This window comes from Ciconia boyciana, chromosome 6, assembly GCF_034638445.1.
Source record: "Ciconia boyciana chromosome 6, ASM3463844v1, whole genome shotgun sequence".
Classification (NCBI taxonomy): Eukaryota; Metazoa; Chordata; class Aves; order Ciconiiformes; family Ciconiidae; genus Ciconia; species Ciconia boyciana.
In genome coordinates, this window is record NC_132939.1 from 64,598,047 (window position 1) to 64,618,775 (window position 20,729).

General features: G+C 42.5%; 1 protein-coding gene across 2 annotated transcripts in view; it reads right to left on the reverse strand.

The window, feature by feature from the left end:
- SYT16 (synaptotagmin 16) overlaps positions 1 to 20,729 on the reverse strand; it is a 117,439-nt gene that overhangs the window by 25,934 nt on the left and 70,776 nt on the right. Inside the window, exons 4-6 of one of the 2 annotated variants that reach the window (XM_072865425.1) lie at positions 17,698 to 17,848; positions 16,904 to 16,943; positions 16,027 to 16,653 (exon numbers count right to left, since the gene is read on the reverse strand). In XM_072865425.1, the coding sequence (XP_072721526.1) occupies positions 16,027 to 16,582 (556 nt within the window). In that variant the 5' untranslated portion in view covers positions 16,583 to 16,653; positions 16,904 to 16,943; positions 17,698 to 17,848. Of the gene's footprint in view, positions 1 to 13,354; positions 13,481 to 14,000; positions 14,112 to 16,026; positions 16,654 to 16,903; positions 16,944 to 17,697; positions 17,849 to 20,729 lie in introns of those variants that run through there. The other variant, XM_072865427.1, reaches the window with a different exon arrangement.

Genomic DNA, 20,729 nt, shown 5'->3' on the forward strand with positions numbered 1-20,729 from the left:
CCTAAAACACACTGCCAGAGTTAAAAGATGGAGCCTAGTAGATCTTGCTAAATTAACACTACATAGTTCATTGAACAGCAAGAAACACTCAGATGATGAATTTAATGAGTGCTTGTTACCTGTGCTGACTGAGGCAACGTTTGCTCTGTGGAACGCAGTGAATCACTGTGCTTTACAAGAAAAAGCATGTCTTTTCTTTGTGATTTTCCAAAATAAAGACATTTGATCCCTTCTTCTAGACTGTATATAAACACTTTCTGAAAGTTAAGAACCTGTTTAAATATGGTCTAGAGGAGGACAGGATTTCAGCATGGATCTAGGTCCTTCTGGACTTGAAATCCTCCTAGCTACTAGGATTCATTTTCAAACGCCTCTTCCTGAAAGACAGTAACAGCAGCAGAGATAGGAGTTAGTGGGACTGAGGTATATTTGTCCTCATATGGCAGTAATCCTCTTGCCCAGCCCTTGCTACAGCCCCAGTTCCAAATCACTCTGCAGTACCCCAGCACCACGTGCTCCTTTGCACTAAACCAAACCAGATGCAGGGAGATCAAGTAGTGCTTCTGCCCCTGGTTATTTTGAGATTAACCAGCAAAAAGTGTTAAAAAACTTCCTAGAAGAGCCTCAAAGGAGCAGAATAATTATCTAATTACAATAAATCTAAACAAAAATGGCTTGTAAATTTTAGGGGTTAAAGAGAAAAAGGATCTTAAATTTCAAGTGACATTATGCAATCAGGCCAAGATTGTTTAATTTACCACATGCTGGGTAATAGCCTGAGAAGACTCCATGTTTCCAGAACTAAACCAGGCTCTTTATTAACAGGGTGATTTGCAGAGAGGCTGTGGGCAGAGCTAGCATTCAAGCCATTCAGCTCCCCAGAGCACCCTCCAAACACTTCCTTCCTGCAATGTGCACTCCTCTTTCCAAGCTCTATTCAGGTTACTACAAAGATTTTTAACAGGTGAAAAGTTAAAGCTAGACGAGTCCAAAGTGCAGATTGTCGTGACATTGATAACAGACACAGAGGGTCAAGGAAAATCTCGTGTAAGAACATGATGTGAGAAGACTTTGCCGTATGTCAAGGCTGAGTGGGACAGAAGCTATTCAGGGCTCTCCGAAGTGCTCAACTTTGCTGTATTGCCTAAGTTTGTCATAGATTTCTGATTCTGTAGGAAAAGGAAACTACCAGCTATATGAGTAAAAGGTCTGTTAAGAGAACACAAGGAGAAGAGAAGTCTTGGGCAGAGTCTAAAGAAGGTCTGAAAGTGCCATGATCCCAATGTGGACTCAGCACTTTCGAAAGATCCTTCATCCCTCCCACCCAGAAAGGATCTGCTCAGCTGAAACAGTGTTTGATACACTGTCGGGACACAATGATGGCTTTACACACACAAACCTTTTTGTGTTTTGTGATCACAGCACCAGCTAGAGGCCAAAATGGACTCTCGAACACATGGAGTTATCGGACCAGCAACTGGGGGGTAGCAGGGTGTGGGGTTATCTAGGATTTACCCCAACCACTCAGCTTTTCTCCCAAATAAAAGTCTCATACTGGGAGCCGTGGGTGTGTGTAACTACCGCTGTACACGCAGTAACAGCAGCTCTACATGCCTCAGAAGCCTCTCTGGGTTTGAAGGACACCTGACATACCCAAGGATTAGTTTATAGGCATTTGTTTGTAACGAAGGGTCTAATGTTGAGCCTAGTGAGGAAAGGGGCAGAGAACCGAATGTCTTAGTGAAAGCAGACCTCAACATCTGGTTTCATCTAGTTTCTGAACAGCTATTTAAACATTATTAATATTACCTCTGAAAAGTAAGAGCAACTCTGCACCATGTTGTGCCAGAAGAAGAGTTTGATGGAGAGCCTTATCTTGAAATGATCGCTCTAATCAGAGGGTGCATCAAAATCAAGCAATTGTATTTCAAAATTAAAGCATTCTACGGAACAAAAAACAACGGGCGCTTTCATGGCTCTTCCCTCTAATGAACTTCTCCAGATTTTAGAATGTGTTCAGGCCAATTTTGTAAATAGCTACATTTTTAAATGCATTTCATCTCTGTTTGTATAAAAGAGTCATTACATTAGTCCATAGAAGATCATAAAACTCTCCCCTTCTGTGCCATAAATTTTTAGTTTCTGTCATTGCCTGACATTTGGCATATGTGCTGGCAAATGATACAGCATAATTCATTCACTGTTCACCTTGTGTTTGCAAAGCTGTTACAAAAGGAGACATTCAACTTCGCTAAAGGGCTTGCTAAAGAAATTACTTAAGTGGCACAGACCAAAAATAATTAGAATGAAGTCCCACAGCCTTTACTCTGGCAAAATTGGCAATAAAATCCATGAAAATCCCTGTGGATTAGGAGCCAGAATTCAAAAGCCATATACAGTTAATGGAAAGATCTTCATGGACTTCAGCAGGGCTTGGATCCAGACTCTTCCCTCTATTTTAGAAATGAGCTGCAGGTAACCAATAAGGAAACCAAGTTTAGTAAGAGAGAAAGCAAGATTCAGGACGACTTCTCCACAACAAAAGAACCTCTCCATGTTGAGGCTACAGATCTTGAAGACTCCAACTTCTTTAATCTTATTTCACACAAACAGTACCTTTGCATTCAGATACCTCTGTACTGTACTCCTCATGGCTGGAAAGCAAACGGCTGAATTTGGGTCTACACTCCATGCCTGCTGGTGTTGCTTTTTCAGATACTTCTGATCAAAAACTTTGTGAGTATGACACAGAGATCTCAAACTGCTTAATCACCTCATCATCGCTGCCTGAAGATGTCGTCTGTTCTTCATCCTCCCTGTAACTGTTTACTGGGAGAAAAACACAACCCAGGCTTTAGACAGTCTGCTGCCCTTGGCCAAGAAGCCAGATGACATGGCACGCTTCTAGCTCTCAGATGGACCTTCTGGGGACAAAAAGGGGACCAAGGGTTTAGGGAGGACTGGGGAATAAACTTGAGAATCACTTGCTTCTTCAACTTCTGAAAAGCCTGTGAATGTCATATTGTATCAGCAACATTTACATATTATTAGACCTTGCCCAACTCTGCATGTTACCCTATTTAAAAAAAAAAAAAAGATATTTAACAGAGCAGAACACAAAGACAGACACAACACACATAGAGAACCACTTGTAAAATCATCAGCATGTGCAAAGGCAAAGTCGTAAGCAAAGGACTTGAAAACTTGGTCATGCTTCCATTCCCCTTCAGCTCCTGCTAAGGAGAGGGAACTTCTTTTGTGCAGAAAAAGCAATTCAGACATAACCTGCTCTGGGTAATACCATAAACACATAAATACGGCGCATGGCTAACAGGCACTGCTGACTCCATCTGCCAGCAGCAGAGGAACTCAGGAGACCAATGTAAATTCTAACCTTTAAAAGTGAAGATACGCATTTGAGCACATCCCTGTGAGTGCCTTCCCCTCCTGCTACCAACACGTGCTTTGAATATGAGATGACTGCACCCTCATTAGTGCGTGAATATCCACCAGATGGGGGAAGGAGGGTTCAATATATACTGTATATACTTGGCCTTGCTTTGTCAGGATGAAAATGCAGAGGCATTTTGCTGATCTCCCTGCCATCAGCATCAAGGAAGCACAACAACAGTATATTTTGACCCACCAACATGCACAGAGAAGGGAGCAGTGGGGACGACGGGGAGTCGGTGTGTACGTGCGTGTTTGCGTACACGTGTGTGAACAAGCCAGCTGTCAAGTGTGGTCGGTCCACTGCTTGCTCTTGAGCATGAAGTATATGATATGGTTGCCAAGACTCGCTTTGATAATTGCCATGGCAAACCCGAGCAGCTGAACAAATGGGCATTGCAGACAAATGGGTGGTGGGCAGCTTTCTCAGTGACACTGCCTGGTTTTGGGGGGGAAAGCACCTTTTTTCACCTCAAATCTCACTTACAGTAATCACGTGGCTACAGGTGGGGAAACTCAGTCCTGCTTTTACACACTGTGTTAGGTCTATTAAAAATCTGCAGTATAAACTTAATGACAGCTCCTGTCACTGCTCCATAAATTTACCTGCTGCTGCACAGAAGACAGCACTCAACTCCTCAGGCAGAGAGCAAGGAAGCTGGCAGTACTGAAGCAAACTGCTCCCACCACCAGCCCAGCAGAAGCTAGCTTCTTCTATGCTGCCACGCTGGCAGATTTGACCCTCTGGTCTGATTTGCCACAGTTTGACAATAAGCCTGCTGTTCCTTCTAGAAAATTGCTCTCAACTGGAGGAAAAAGCTAAGTGTTCCTATTCTGATAAAAATGAAAAAAGTTTTAGATGTTAGTTTGTAAATGGTCAGTGACCAGCTATCATAAAAATTGATTATTTTTATGTAAGCTGTTAAAAATAAGTTTCTTTGAATTTTTTTTAAGTAAAAATTATTTCAAGCTGCAACAACCCTATGGCTTAAATGTGCTATGATGTATTTAAATAATCGAAACACATAAAACTAAACCTTCCTTTTCAGCCAACTGTGTTGTCAATTCAATACCTGAAGCTCATGCAACCTCTACAAAATTAATTTAAATGCTCAGCAAATGCTGGTAAGCTCTGTTTATATGTGTACATCTTTTGGGTATTTAAGATAAAAATTAAAAATTATCCCAGTTTAAACAAAAGTCCACTTTTCACTCAAACAGCTTGCTAAAAATCCTGAGTAAAATATCATCTTTAGCAATTAAGCCACATCCTTCACCATTTTCTAAAACAACAGTAACATTAAAATCCTGGGTCCGGGGGCACGAGGCTGTATACTTAAATAAATGCGCATGAATGTAGTGTACAGTTCTGGTCATTACAAGAAATTTCACAAAGGCCACGGGGATCCAGCTCCTGTAAGGGCACTCCCTGGGTGACCTGCGTGCAACTCCCTGCAAAACAGAGCAGAGCCCTTTTTCTAGGACAGAAGGGGAAGGGTGAAGGGCTGGAGGGGAGGACTTTGGCCCACTTTGATATATTATTGGCCACTTGACTTTGGCTTCCACTTTACAAATCCCAAAAGCATGACTGCATCACTTGTTATGACACAGGATGCTATTTCTTACTAGCATTTGGAAGCGTATAGGCTAATTAAACGGTGGCACTAGGGAATCTGTAGCAAATGCTTGATATGTCTGCTGCTGAATCTCTGCCTGAGCGGCAGACAGCTCTGTGTCAACTTAATACCTCTGTATTAATAAAACTAACTTTACCCAGGGGAGAGAAAAATGTTCACCATTCAAATATACAAGTGTCCTGATTAGGAAAGGACAAGGGGGAAACATTTTCTGTATCACCATGGAAACTTAAATAAAGGACCCATAATTACAATCTAAATTCTGGAAAGATAATGAATACATCTTGAGATCTGCAGATGTTGTATAGCATATACGTATTTCTAGCAACTTCAACTCAATTCCTTCTATGCAGCAACTGTTTTACAAATCAACTTCCCACCACTCATAAGGAGGCATGCAGGATTTATTTTTTTTCCTCAGAGGAGACAGTGGGGGAGGAAGGAGGGTGACCTCTTTTTCTGGCAAGGTATTTCAAACTACTATTATTTATTCAGAAATTTCAAACACCCAATCAGTTACAAAGTTAGCTTACAGGCATCCAAATACACTCAGCTAAAATGCATGAAATAAATAATTCAAGAATTCTCTGCAGTGTTACCAAGTATAAAGAATAACTTATCATTTGCTCAAAGCTTATCCAAGGAAAAAAATTACCAAATAAAATACATAGTGTAGGTGTAAAATATAGATGTACTGCATGCATCCTGTCTGCCTGCATGTTAAAAAAAAAAACAAAAACCAAAAAAACCCCAAAACAAAACCAAACAACCAACAGTCATTTTGGCTGAACAATGAAAAGTTCGCAAATGCCAAATTTCTGCTTTCCTATACATTTAATGTTGCCCTTGTGTGCCCACTTTCTTCTTAAAGATTTTGATTCTGCTTTACAGAAGTCAGTGAGAGTTTCAATGGGAGCATCACCAAGCCCTGAAGGAAGCAGAAGTACTATACAAAAAAAAAAAAAAAAAGTATTTGATCATATAACCAAAGACAATATCAGTACATCTATGCATAATGCATATACTCAGAGGATCCCAGGAGTGCTCTGTGCTGTGTTCTTTGCTATTATAGAAGCAGTCACACAGGCCTGGCCTTAAAATTTTCATGATCAGGATGACATAGAGAAACAGTGATCTGCAATGGCTCCTAACTCAGCAAAACCCAGAACTACACACAGAAAGAAAAGGGCTTTTCTTTTGGAAAACTGGAAAGGCCTGCTGCAAACAATGGATATGTTAAAGCTTCTCAGAAAAAAGGGGGAACATTTTGTAAAGGGAACATTTGGTAACCCATGTGGAGTTGCTACTACCAATTCCCATGCAACTACAGCTCTGATTTGCAGTGTCTTCAATCTGGAGTCATCTTCTGGCTCTTGCTGTCAACCATTTGAACTGGGAGTTCAAACAAAAATACAAAGTAATGCAACTACTCTATTGATGGGTTTGACTAGGGAGGAGAGTACCCCATGCCTTCATTTATGCTCAAAACTATTTGGAGATACAATCTGATCATCAAAACCCCTTCTTTTTATAAAACAGAAACAAAATCCAAAACATCCACCTAGACCTCAAGCGTACTTAAAATTGACAGAGAATGTGCTGCGATACAGTAAACCTATGTTTCTACACATGCCATTATGGACATAGAGACTGTGCACAGTGACCATGCACCATTGACTAACACCGACTGGTCGTTTACTAACGAACAGAAGACAGCCTTCACCTGGGCTTTCTCCTTGCAGCCAGGCCTACGTGGTTCTGTCTGTTTCTGGCAGGTATACCAACCAGGGAGTCATTTAGTGCCCAGTGGTAAACATAAAGTCCACCCCTCTTTGCTGAGTGACAAGTGACAGCGTCCTGCTTTTGCAACATGTCAATCTCTACCTCTTCATCTGTCCTCACCCCATGACCAAACCAACTGGGAGCTCTCCGAGGCGAACAGACTTGGGTGTTTGCATATGATGCAGGCAGAGAGAATCACAACTTGACAGCTTTCTTATCAGGGGACATTTCCAACAAAAAGGAAAAAAGCAAACAAAAAAAGTTAGAGAGTAATCAGAAACAAGTCATTATTTGGCTCTGACCATCAAGCACCTCCACAGCCAAACAATACAGCAGTCAGAGCAATAAACTCCAATTCTGCACACTGCTGTGCAAAGAAATAGGGAACTGCCCACAAAAAACAGCACGAAAATCAACATCTTTTCCTGTTGCTTTTTTCCTACTCCCAAATTTCCATTTTAAAAATAGGAACATGGGATTCAGCTTCAAACTGACTCTCACTTTGCTGCCTAAGGTTCTTCCATAGCTAAAGGAAATGGCAGCCAAGAAGCAGAAGCACAATCATCCCTGATTTTCCCAATCGCCTACTTTACGTTTTACATGTGGAGTAAGCATGAGTCAGGCTTCATTTATGCTACTGGGTTTTATTAGCCCAGGCCCAGGATTTGTGGAGAAGTGAAGAGATTACACACTGTAGGAGACACTGCTAAGCCAGGAAAACCCCTGGTGCGGATGCAGTTACATCCATGAGTCAGCCTACACCCCTTTGCCAGCCCAGGTTAGGTTGCTTGAAGAAAACATGCAGCTGCAGAGGCAGAAAAGCACCTTCTGTCAGCAGATGCTGTGTCTACACTGGGGACACTGCAGGGCACAGGTGTAGCTGTGTATGCTCTGCGGTGTGGAGCTGTAAATGCTCACGGACTCGGAAACTAAACAAACCGCTGGATCCCTATAGCCAATGAGTTAGGAAACACTGTCCTTTCCTTCCAACAAAAAATAACTTTCACTTTATAAGCATTATTTTTATGACAGTTTTCCTGGTAGCTTTCACACAACAATGGGTTGAATTCCTTCAGGTTCCCCATCAACTGCCTCTTCTTCTACTTGTTTGCTTGGCTTGGATACGCACTTCTCTTTCTAATGCAAGGGAGTCACTTTGTAAGCTCTCTCCACCACATTCAAGGAAGTTTCTCTGAATTGGCACTAGCTTCTTCCAGAAAATGTCCTTCCACCTAGCAGAAATCAAACTGGCCAAGGAAATGCCCAGGAAACCGACTCCTGCTCCTCCTGAAAGCACGGTTTCGCTACACCACGCTCACAACTTGCTAGACCCAACGTATGCACGCTGATTACATAGCATTCCTAGCACCCAACACCGTAACCATTAGCTTCACACCCACAAGTCTTTGTTTGCTGATTAACAGGGTGGAAACCAACTCCCTCACAAAGATATTTGTTTGGGGTTGCTACGGATAACAACTGCATTGCAACAAGGCAGATATTTATTTTCCCACTGATTTTTCTAATTGAAACTTTTTGTTTGCTACCAGAGGGTTGATTCACCACAGCCCCCCTTTACCATTGCTGTAACACCACCGTTTCCATGGCACCCCTGGGAAAGTCACAGACTTCAGCAGCAGCAGTGGGTGAGGATGTGGTGCAACAAGACTCACATGCCTTCAGGACCAAAGCTGTCACCCAAAAGGGACAATCCTGTCCTCCGTCCCTTCCCCTCTTCCCCTTGTTTCAGTTTTAGCAATCATGCAGCCAACTCACCTGATTCAAAAGTAATAGGGAAGGGGCTGGTAACTCTCAGCTGAAGCAACAAGCTCGTCCGGTTCACCACACAGTGGCATGCTCCTGAGGCCAGACATGGAAGTAGCACAACTGTGTGATCGGGGAAGGACAATATATCTCAGCTGCAGTTTTACATCAGCTACTGACAATTGCAAAACCGCACCCTCAGGGCCAATGGTTTTATAGCTACATTATTTATGGCAATAAGTCTAGACCCCAAAATTGACCCTGCGACACAGAGCTTCAGCAAACCTCAGTGCTCTCATTAATCCAAATTCAGGGCTTTCTCGCCAGCACCATCACTCTCATACTATTTGCTGGAAAATACTCCCACACAGATTATGCTGCGTGTAGACCGTACGGGCTTGAATTTCCCTCAGCCTGAGGAGAGAAATGCCTCCAAGCGCCTGGCTTGTGTGGGCAAGCACTCATGCCCAGTGCAATAAGTCCCTCCAGGGATGCTTCATCTCACATGGATACTGAGCTCTCTAGACAGCGGAGCACCCGCCTGAACATCAGGGAACTTTTAGGTAGGGTGATGAAGCCTTGACAGCATCAGCTATTATCTTGGTCATTAGAAGGGATTTTCTACGGTTTTTGCTATGGACTGGTTTAAGATTCAACCTAAGTCATTCATGTTGGTCTGCAAATAGGTACTGATGAAGCCTTCCTTCAGGAGGAGGAGACTGCATGAGAATCACACAAACAGCATCTGCAGAGGTACAGCCCAACCACACCTTCCTCATTACCTGGAAGACCCACACAGCCCAACAATGCCATTCACTGTCTATAAAACTGCACATTTTTTCCTCCATCTCCCTGTAATCTCCCTCTTTTCTTTCATTGCAGTCTTCCCCCTTGGTTACTAAAACAGTTTCAGGAGTCTATGAGGACACTCAAAATGACAGCTGCTGCCAACAGGCCACTACAACAGCCAAAAATGGACCAGGCACAAGGAAGTCATATCCACACCCCTATCTGGCAAGAGGTGAGGACCAACACCAACTCACCTTTTGACAGAGTGATCCCATCTCATATGAGCTTACATTAGTGTTTTTGTGCTGTTAGCAATGCAAAGAGGCTAGGAGGAAACAGAGATGGATTATCCATGCTTCCAAAAGGCCTAATGGTCATTCCCTTCTGCAAGCATTTGCCTGCCATCATGGGTGTCCATAAGTAGCCTTCTATAAAGCAGGCCAAGCTAGAAACAACTGCATTTAAAAAAAAAAAAAAGTATTACTGTTTGTATCAGCACACAGAAATACTATGTTCCAGCTCTGCACAGAGTGCTGCTAGTATGCCTGCACGTAACCTCCACCACAACCCAATGAGATCATTCACACCTGCCTCGCCTGTAGTAGGAGATAGAAGGTGAGCAGGCAGGGTTTCTAGGAGAGAGGCAGCACTTCCCAGATGCTGCCAAGATGCTGTTTATTGGTAAATTAAGCCTCTTGAGTCCTAAACAACCTTCCCAGAGGAAGATAGAGTCGCAACTGCCATATGGGGAGTGGGAAGAGGATGCCACTTAGCAAAAGTGGATCAGAAAATACATGCACAAACACACAGGCTCACACACACAATTTGTTCTGTAACTGCACTGAATGGCAAAATCCATTTCTTCCTCTCAAATACATCCTTCTCCATACAGCTTATGCAACCTTCTAGATGGCAAGAGCAGATGACAAGCAGTCCTGAACAGAGCATCCTTCCTCACGCCCCCTAAGGAGCTAGGCACAAGGAAGCTCTGCCCACCAGAGAAGGAACTTGGTGAAAACCCAAACGACTGATCTACTGTGGGCTTACAAAGATACTGTGTCTAAAATCACCAACTGAGGATGAACAGCAATGTTGACAGGCCCAAGACAGAGCCCGCAATGATAGCACCTTGGAAAATTTGTGTTTTGAACCACTCTTTGACTTCATTCCCCCAGCTGTAAAGCTGATATACCACAATCCACCCTCCTTTCAGGGCTATTGTGTACTCTCATTACCACTTACTTTTGGCATCATGGATGAAGTTCCCTTATAATTTGAGACTTTGAAAAGACAGAACTGCAAAGGAGTATTTTAAATATAAAAAGGAACATGGTACCACCTTCACAAAGACAAAGTCTGTGCACAAACACTTTCTGAGTGGTTCTGAATTTCCCAGAGAGAAAGCATTCAATGCAAACTCACGTCTGCACTTCATTTCAGAAAGCTGCGGACTCATACCGCATTCTTCAGAGAGCAGATGCATATCCTCAGTCACGTTAGCGCTTTCTCCCACTCGAGCAGCGAGGAGTATTTTCTGTGAAGTGTCCACTGTCTGTCTTTGCTTTCCTTCACTCAGTCCTAGTGGTGCTATTGATTCAGCGTAGCCTCTTTAAATGTCCTGCTTTGAGTACAGGCACTGATTTTTATAGGGCTACGTTCTGGCTAGAGCACTGGCTGGCTCCACAGCCAGACAGGTGATAAAATTCATCAACACTTAGGATCTTTACATGGAAACTGGCCATCTATCTATTTTAGTCTCAGGTTCAAGCAGAAGTTTTATTTATCACACAAGCAACATCTTTTTATTATGGGTATATTTTGCTATATGGGTTTATAGGACCTAATGAAAATTCACTTCTTGCCTAGGAATTCCTGGCCACATGAAGGGTCATTTACTGAGGTCAGGAGTGCTCATATACAGCAGAAAGAATAATTTCCTCTACTACAGCAATTACTGGCAAAAATCAATGACCCCTGTTAAGCTGGAGGCCAACGTAAGTAAATGCAATAGTGCTTTCTAGTTTTAAAAACTCCCAGAGCCTCAGAGCCATGCCTCCCCTTAGACATGTATTGACGATAACTATCTAGCCATCTAGACAAGATTCCTATTAGGACATGAAACTTCCTAGTATTCCAAGGTCAAAAAAATTATTTTAGTACAACTGAAACGCAATCTTTAGCTTGTGCTGAGATTGTCTAATTGATGGGAAAAAAATCTGCAAAGACTTCATGCAGTTTAAGTGTAGTGCTCACCTATAAATTACACTAGTGTTATGAACACAGTGTCAGACAGCTCGGGAGACTCTTCAATCACAGAACTCGCAGTGCAAAAATAGTTCAGCTCTGATTCAGAACTCAGCTCTGCTGGTGTGTCTGTCCCCATGCCTTTTCAGAGCAGTGTCTGCTGAAACTCCTAACTTAATGGTCACTTTGACTTTTTGTTTGCAAAGGCCATGGGCCCTGAGGAAGAAGTGGGCTAAAGCCATTGCATTCATGGCACAATTATTGCTGCTCTTCACCTTTTTTATTACTTTTTTTTCTCTATAGATTCAGGCTGGGAAGCAGATGGACTGGCCAGCTCTATCCCTCTGCTTGCAGTGCACTACTTTTAGAAGTGGCTTATTGCTCCACTGCTTTTTTCAATTCTTAAGCCAAATGTGCAATGATGGATTTGGCAGCCACACTCTCGCTAGCCACCCCCAGTCAGCTGAGCAGCAGTATCTTAGCCGCAGGGGGATGCAAAGGCTGCTCTCTCCCTGTTCTCAGATGGGAGACAGTTTCTCTATCAGAAACACTGAGGTTAGACAATGAAGGAAGGTCTCAAGGAAGCTGCAAGAGCAAGTTCATCTGTATTTGCAAAATTTACAACTACATGATTTGCAAATGGTGGCAAGGATCTGCATGCATGGAACGGTCTGCCTTCCCATCGTTAACCTCTTAAACCAAACACCTGGCGTTGCAATATTTCCTGCTGAACTACCTCCTCGTTTTTAAACTGTAGATCAAAAGCATCCAAAGTGAAAAACTTTTCCCTGCATTTGTTTGAAACCTTGGCACAACATTACTAGCATCATTTAAGTACAGACCAGGACTCAGCGGCAGCCAAACCTGCACCCTGCTGATTAGCATGCCTCACAGTGTCTAACAGACGTTTGACTTAAGAACCCAAGAATTTCATTGCTCAAATGCTTTATTAGATCCCCAAGCCTAAAAATGGTTTTCAATAATGTGTGTGCTGCTTTGGGGCCTCAGAAAAGCTACTCTGGGAGCTAGGAAACATTTCCTAGGAGGCAAAAATGTGATCAAAAACGTATTTGATAAAAAGGAGAAGGGGTAATGATGGTTTTTAACTGCAATTTTATTTAATCTCAGAAGCGTGGTCTAAGTTTAAGAGTGGGGAACAACTATTGGATTTTGGTTTGCATCTTTTTTAAAACAAAATTATTCTCATCTATAGTTGGTGGGGTTTTTTCCCCCTGAACCCAATAAACTATATATTGGAATGACCTTGTAACGGGTTTCTGTGGCTCTTTAATCACCAGTAGCTGCTAAATGAAGCATATCTATTTTCTCTGTTACATTACTATTGGCAACCAGGTCTTCAGTAAGTGCCCAGAAATATTTCCATGGCAACAAAAAGCATTCAGCATTGCTACTGTTTTGTGCCAATTTAGCTTTAAAATATTCTATTGTGGAGAGAAATATGGTACATTAAGTGAAATAAAGTCAAGATGCAATGTTCTGAAAAGAATATAAGGATAAACAGGAAACATGTATTTTGCAGAAATGGGGGAAAAATGCCAAATGGAAGGAAAAATATTCAAAGCTAATATTGATGCTACTGAACACCTTTGCTGAATGTCAGCAAGTCCATATGCTCGCTTACAATGCCACTTAGGGTTAGGTAATAAAGCTAACAGATATACGGATACCTCAAACATCTTCTCTTGATCATTTTAATCCATGACTGAAATTTTAAGTTGCCAGGGTATTACAGCCTCTCTGCATGTCTAGGTTACCATCAGAAGAGTTCATACTCTTGATGTTAGAGAATGAATCTAAAGGAAAAAGAGGAAATAAAGAGTTGAAAAATGAAATACAAAGAGCATGTGTGTGTTTTGGAAGTGAAGGGTCACTTAGAAGAGCAAAACGAGTTCTTCCACATGAAAGACCTTGTGGAAGACATTTTCAAATCACAGTTCAGCACTTTCTCTCCTATTGTACAACTTAGCTCTGAGAAAAAAGGCATCAGCTCCCAGCCCTCCAACTCTCAAACAGCCAACTTCATGACTATAAAGTCTTGGGACCATTGGATGGCCCTTTGTGCAGTGCATTGCAGAGATAAAAAGATAAAAGACTATTTGAAAGCATTTGCAGTGACATTCCCTCTGGTATAAAAAGCTATGCAATGCCCTCTGAAGTGCTTTGTGTGAAAGTAGAGAGCTCCAGGCAGCAGCAATGTAGGTGCTGGGGAGCTCTGTAAGGGCAGCCTTCCAGTCCACAATGGCTCCAGACAGCTTACTAAGAAGGAAAGCCAATAAATATTAAGAGAGAGTCCAACAGCAACTTGATCAGTACCTGCTCTCAGCTGGGAGAGTGACCCTCCCCTTTAGCTGCAGTGATGGGTTACTCTGGCATCTGACTGTCACTCTATGTGTCTCTCACCATGAAAATTCATCTGGTCCATCACATGCTCCTAGCAAGGACCCTCTTTGTCAGATGTCCCTGCAAACGAGACTGCAGGTGAGAAACTGCTCTGACAGTGACAGCAGCCCATTCTGGCCCCCATTTCCCTGAGAGCTCACCACCTTTTCTACCACCCACTGTGAGCAAGGCTGTAGTCCAGAGACAGGACAAAGATCTGGAGGCCACCATCGGAATAATGCGTTCGGCACATGGCTGCTCCCCAGCCTACTCTGAGGAGCCCCAGGATTTGCCGTGAATCGCTCTAACAGCCCCTCTTGGGGGTACAGGCCCTGCAGGAGACAAGGTTGTGCCTAGATAGCACTTGTCCAGGAGGATGCATGGCCCCAGCACTCCCTGGAAGGACACTACATGCTCTGCTCCATGGCGTCTGTGCACACTGGACACATGATCCAAGCACACACAGTAAATCCAGCCCTGGAGCACTGACTTGGTGCCTATGAACAAGCCCTGTGGGGAGGATATCGCACAGGCAATGTATAGGGGTACCAGAAGGTACGGGATCTGTACAGGTCAGAGGTTGGGCTCCAAGAGATACAGCTCTGGGGTGCTTAACCTGAGAACTGGCATTCATTCATTTGAATATGAAACAAGCAGTCCCAGTCTGGGAGACAGAACAGCTAGACCAAAAGCTCTTTTTAATTATTTACTCCCTGGCCATAACAGTGTGAGGAATAGTAATAAAGAAAAGAGCTAATTTTAACATTTATTAAAGAACACCATCAAGGTTTATACCCTCTCAGTCTGATATTCCTATTAAATACAAAAACAAACAGGCTGATCTTCCGCAGTCTGCACAGAAACGGCTAAATATGTAAGACTTCCCTAGAAGCCAAGAGTGATGAAAAGCTCTTGGTCATTATAAAACAAACATTTTCAAGAGCATCTACTGCCTGATTAAAAAAAAAAAAGGAATTTAGATATTTGAAGCCAAATTCTGAAGATCCTCAGTGAGTCTCAAGTTCTTCATCAGCTCCATATTGCAGATCACCTGCCCTGTCCACCCTTCCTCCCTTATCCCCCTTCCTAGGATGTTCGTAAAGAGCAGCTTTAACCCAGCAAGACCCAAGGATGGTGTCAGCAGGACTGCAGCGTTCTTGCTTGTGGTTGAGGCATACGTCTCCATCAGTCCTCTGTGACCCAGGTAACTTCCAGCCACATTTACGGTGATATTTAGTGAGTACAAGTCACATGGCTGAAATTCAGTCCTGAACACAATCGCCTGAAAAGCTGTTCATGTCACTTAATGATCAGAAGTCATAGTCAGACCTATTTAAAACTGAAAATATCAAATCCACTTCTCATTCCCATAATCTCCTGCCTGCTGTCCTCTTCAGTCTTGTTTGAAAAGCCTGTGGGGGTGGTGGGAGGGGAGGAAAGCGATTTGGGAGTCTTTCATCCATAAAATCATGAGATATGGCTGGCTTTTTAGTACAGCATTTCACAGCACATGGCACAGTAACATCTTGAGATTCCTGGCACAAAGAAACAAGGTTTGAGATTATATATATCTTTAATAGCAATGACGCAAAGGCAGATGGTTCTCAAAGCAAAGGCTTAAGGCTAAACACTCCCTTTGAAGGGTCCTGCTACCAGAAACAAAACATGGGAGGAGCAAAATACTCCTTGCTACAGCAATATGGCCTGATTGCCTTCTAATACACAGCATTTCACCCTGGAGATTTCCACTTATTTCAATGAGATTAGTTTCACAAACGAGAGAAGAATTGGAAACAGAAGAGGAAAGGTTAGATTTTTCTGTGGGATTTGGGGAGTTTTATTTTAGCTGTGGGAAACAAAGACAACACAGGACATAATGAGCAGATTAGCAACTAAATCAAATCAATACCAGAAAAGAGACGTCTGGATAATACTGTCAGGGTGCGTGCTAGCTGCTTACCTGCCGAACTTGCCTTGTCATTATTACTTTTTAAGGAGCCACCCGTGCTGGGGTTGTGCTCATGGCCTCCCATCCTCATAGAGGGCTCACCTTCTTCCTCAGCGATGGTAGGAAGCCGATCAAGCGGCTGGAGATCTTCATTCATCCAGTAGGATCCATTGGCTGTCAAAGACCTGGTGCTTTCAACACACTGCTCTGCTAAGCTGCTGGTATTTTTAACCCGTTTTTGCCTCTGCAGACCCATGTCAGAGCCATGAGGAAGGGCTTGTGAAGCAAGATCAGGACTCCCAATGTGACCATCTTCTCTAGGATACAAGTATTCCTCATCCCAGAGGTCCAGGTGTTGTTCATCATCTGATTCCTCAGAATAATCATCATAAACTCCTCCATTATTCTCTAAGTCCTGGTTCCTCTCTTCTTCTGACTTACGACCCACTCCACTCAAATTCAGCAGTGAAGCAGATATAGAGTCTCCTGCTTGTTGGATAGCTTCATATATTTGAGACATCCAAGAAGACAGTGGCTGAAGGAAATTCTGAGCAGCCTCAGAAGCCATGTTTAACACTATGCCAGTATCTGGTGATCAGTTGTTCAGCTTTGCCAGCATGTCACTTACAATTCAGGGAGCTACAGAATAAGCACCATAAGAGATTACTGTAAATTGCTTGTCCATCAACACCTGTCGACACACTATCTATGTAAGATGTCTAGAACTGAGAGGAGAAATGGAAAAAGGACTTCTACCTATTGAGAATACCACTAGAAATCCAGAAATGATGGACAAATTACACATATTCCTACAGAGATCTGGAAAGCTTTCATTCAATTGCTAAACCTTATATAAAAATAAAAACATAGAACATTGGAGCAGAAGTACCTTTTCTGAAGCACGCACATTCTGGTTACAGCTGTCAGACCTGGTAAAAAAAAGGACAAAACAACCTGCAGTCAAAAACCTCAAATAATCTTCTGGCCCTGACTTCCACCACACCCTTATCATTAGCATGCCCAGATGGGGAAGTTGAAGGGTGGAGAATCTGGGGAGAATTATGTTTTGATTTATTAAAGTGACAGGCCTAAAGCATGCTGAACCGGCCCACGGCAGACAACTATCTCAAATGCTTTGTTCCAGAAAGGCTCTGAAGAAGCCCTCTCTGCTCACAGAGTAACACAACCCAGAGTTGTTTTGCCCTTCACAGAAATGAAAAAAGAACAAAAAACCCAACAAAAAAACCCCCCACACCACAGGAGGTAGAATATTATGGGTATGAAATTACTGGGAACAGGAGCAAGTTAACAAAAGTGTTGGTATCATGTCGGTATGATATGTTTTCTCAAAACTCATCTAAATCCCAAATAAAAACATAACTTGCAGAAAGTTAAGGTGCCTTTTTGCCCGATATACATCTTCCCACATTATCACAAGACAGATATTCTTTTAGGAACTCTGAGATGAAGGAAAAACCTACAAAGAGGATGATGGGTTTAGGAAGAAAGAATTAAATAGTTGCAGATTTTAGGCTAAAAGACAACTAAAAAGAAGCAAAAAAGAAGCTTCAAAAATTAATATCAGTGTCTTGCTGAATTTAGAGGTCTAGGAGCAATCAAACTATAAAAGGGTAAATACAGTATAAGCAGCAAGATAATAAGCTCAGCAGCAATGTATATTACCTTGTGAAATGGTCTCCAGGGAAATGTAGTGGGAATCCCAGTGTTTTGGATTTTTGAATAGAGCGTGGACAAGGAGATGCCGCCTTGCGTAGGGAGCAGCTTCTTTACATATGAGATCAGTGACTTAAGAGGTCTTTAGCTTTTGAAACACCTGTGCCGAATAATTTTGTTCAGTGATGTTGACATACAGTGCAGACACTGCCAACAAGTTTATTATCAGCTTCAGTATGTACTAAGAATTAAAGTCCTAACAAGGGCAGTAAATGAATGTAGGTTACTAGAGCCATTTTAAAAGCCGATGGCTGTTACAAACTCTCCGGGCTCGGGGCACACACTGTTCCAGTACCTACCTGTCAACTGCTGGCCTCTGGCTCAGCCGCTGGGACTCAGGTAATGCTCCCTGCCACGCATTAAATCTTTGGCAAAGAACAGACAATGTCATGGCGTAACCTCCCAGGTGAGCTGTTCCCTTCATCGACTCTCCTCTTTCCAGCCCTGCCCTTGTTGAAGCCTCTCTGCTCTGTGCAACTTATTCTCTCATAGACCTAAACTGATGACACACTCCAAACAACACATTTTCAGCATAATGCAGATTTGCTACTGGTAAGTCACAGCACCACAGAAGTCACTGGGAGGAGATGGTACTTCTAACAGCGAGATTCTCCCAGGCATGGAAGGAGGTAAATTTGGGTGGGTAAGTATTGGATATCGGATACATTTTTAAGCTGTAATTTATCTACAGGCAACAGCAAATGAATCTCTGATTTCTGATGAAAGGAGGACTTCATAATGCTCTGCCTCTGTCTCAGCAGCAAGCTACATGACAGCAGTAGCCCTTGGAGGGCTGCAGGCATCCAGGAGTGATAGCTAACCAATGCAGATAAAACATATGGGTGCTAAAATGAAGCACTGATCTGTTCTAAAAATCAACAGAACACAGACTTGTGATATTTGCATAGGGAATAATTAGCTCCTCTTGTTATTAGATTTCAGAGATAACACTCAATTGGTCCAACAGAGCCATCCCACTTCTCCCGGATGCTGCGGCTGACAGCACCACGGCTTGGGCAAACAGCGCGGTGCTGCACAAGAGACTTGGCATTAGGGAGGCCGGTGTCACAGCTAGAAAGATGAAGGGAGTTTTTCAAAGTGAGATTTCACTTTAGTCATAGAATTAAAGCAGTGATCAACAGTCATCTGCAGGGCTTGGATGTGGTCACCCAGTCATCCGAAGAGGCAAATAAGACTTGAACCTGCATCTTTCATATACCAAGTAGTTGTCCCGATCATCTTGCTGTAAGTAGGTTGGGGGAAACATGATGCGTACACACGTGTATATACACATCCACAATTCTACGCAAGACCTGGAAATTTGTCTGGATTAAAGCTGGAGAAACCCAACAAATGGTTTGATTTCAGTTTATAGACAATGGATAGATACTGAAGTATATTTCACCCCAAAAATCTGAACTGCTTTAGTAACACTTGCAACACACCTGTACAACTTGCAATCCAGTGCCTATATAATCCCTACAGGCAAAAGCAACGCAATTTCCAGGGTGCCTGACTCTGTTTAGCCTTTGTTTGGCTTTTCCTCTTGTCATCTCCCTCTTACTGAAGACTCCACAGTCAGTGATATGCTGAACAACTGGAGTTCAACTGAATTATAAATTGCTTATTTTTGGTCTTGCAGCAGATGGATAAAATGTGTAACAAGCTGCAGACAAGTTTAGGCGGGCAACGTTTTTACAAACTCAACAGAGGATCAAAGGGGGCTGAGCTCTGCTACAGGCTTGCTGTTTCCCAGGAGCTATCTCCCTTAATTAGCAGGCACTGCTCTAATGTGGTGTTTATGATATATTTCACAAGATGGCCTTTTCAACAGAACGGATTTTTACTTTTGAATTCTTTAGCAATTTTGACTTGCATTAAAAAAAAATAAAAGAACTGAGAAGAGCATTTAAAATGTGTGGGAAAGAAAAATCCATTTCTTTTTAAAAGCATTCATCAAAAAAAGAGAGAGAAAAAAACAGTTTAGCAAATTCACTTCAAGTTCCATCTTCTAAAACTAACCACAAGAATTTTCACACTGAATCGCCTGCTTAACTCAAAGTTGTTTTTTTTTTTCCTCTTGGAAAATCAGATAGCTAAAAGGATCAATATTAAGTCTCTCACAGAAACCATCATAACCTTTACTACAATCTATATTCCCTTGTCTTGATAGGATCATTATTCCTGAGTAGCGTTCCCATTGAGAGGTGCAATTACTGTATAGCTAAAAAAAGAAGACTATTAGCAGAATTTCAAACACTACCACAATGCAGAGGTTTGTAATATTAGCAAAGTGTCTTTCAATCTTCTTGATATGCAGGCTCCTAAAAAATTGCCATCAGATGCACATTTCTTACAACGATTTCCCTTATTCAAACTGTTGTAGAGCGTAGGCACAAACTTCCTTTTCTTCAGTCACTTCTTGTGTGGCCTTTGCGAAAGTTTTCCACCAAACTCCTCGCTTGTAGGGAGGCTTGTAGACCACAGGTTGAAAACAGTGTCCCAGCATATAATAACTGAACAATTTTCAAGTGAGTGTTTATTTCTGAAACACTAGATGAGGAAGAAATCCACAGCCTCACCTCTCTGCCTGGGAATGTACTGTCCCGTGTAGAGACACAAGAAGAGGAAATCTGCTCCCAGCTTCCAAAGATGAGAAGACATCTTTGTCACATCACTGTTTTCGAAAGATGCACTTCTTTTGCCACTGCCAAGAATGTTGTACCAAAAAGCTTTTTTAGCAGTTTGGGCAAGTTGCTGAATCTATCTGTCCACAACTGAAACTCTGAGCACTGTGCTGGGTCACCAATTTAGACAGCCACACTACATGTACCCAGAGGAACAATTCCGGCCTTCCTCACTTCTCAGAAATTTTAATTAATCCATTGATAATGATTTACTTTATTTCCTGATCTCATACAGAGAGCATCAGCCCCTCCTGCCCACCTGGCATGCCACGGATCATATCCATAGACAGGAGC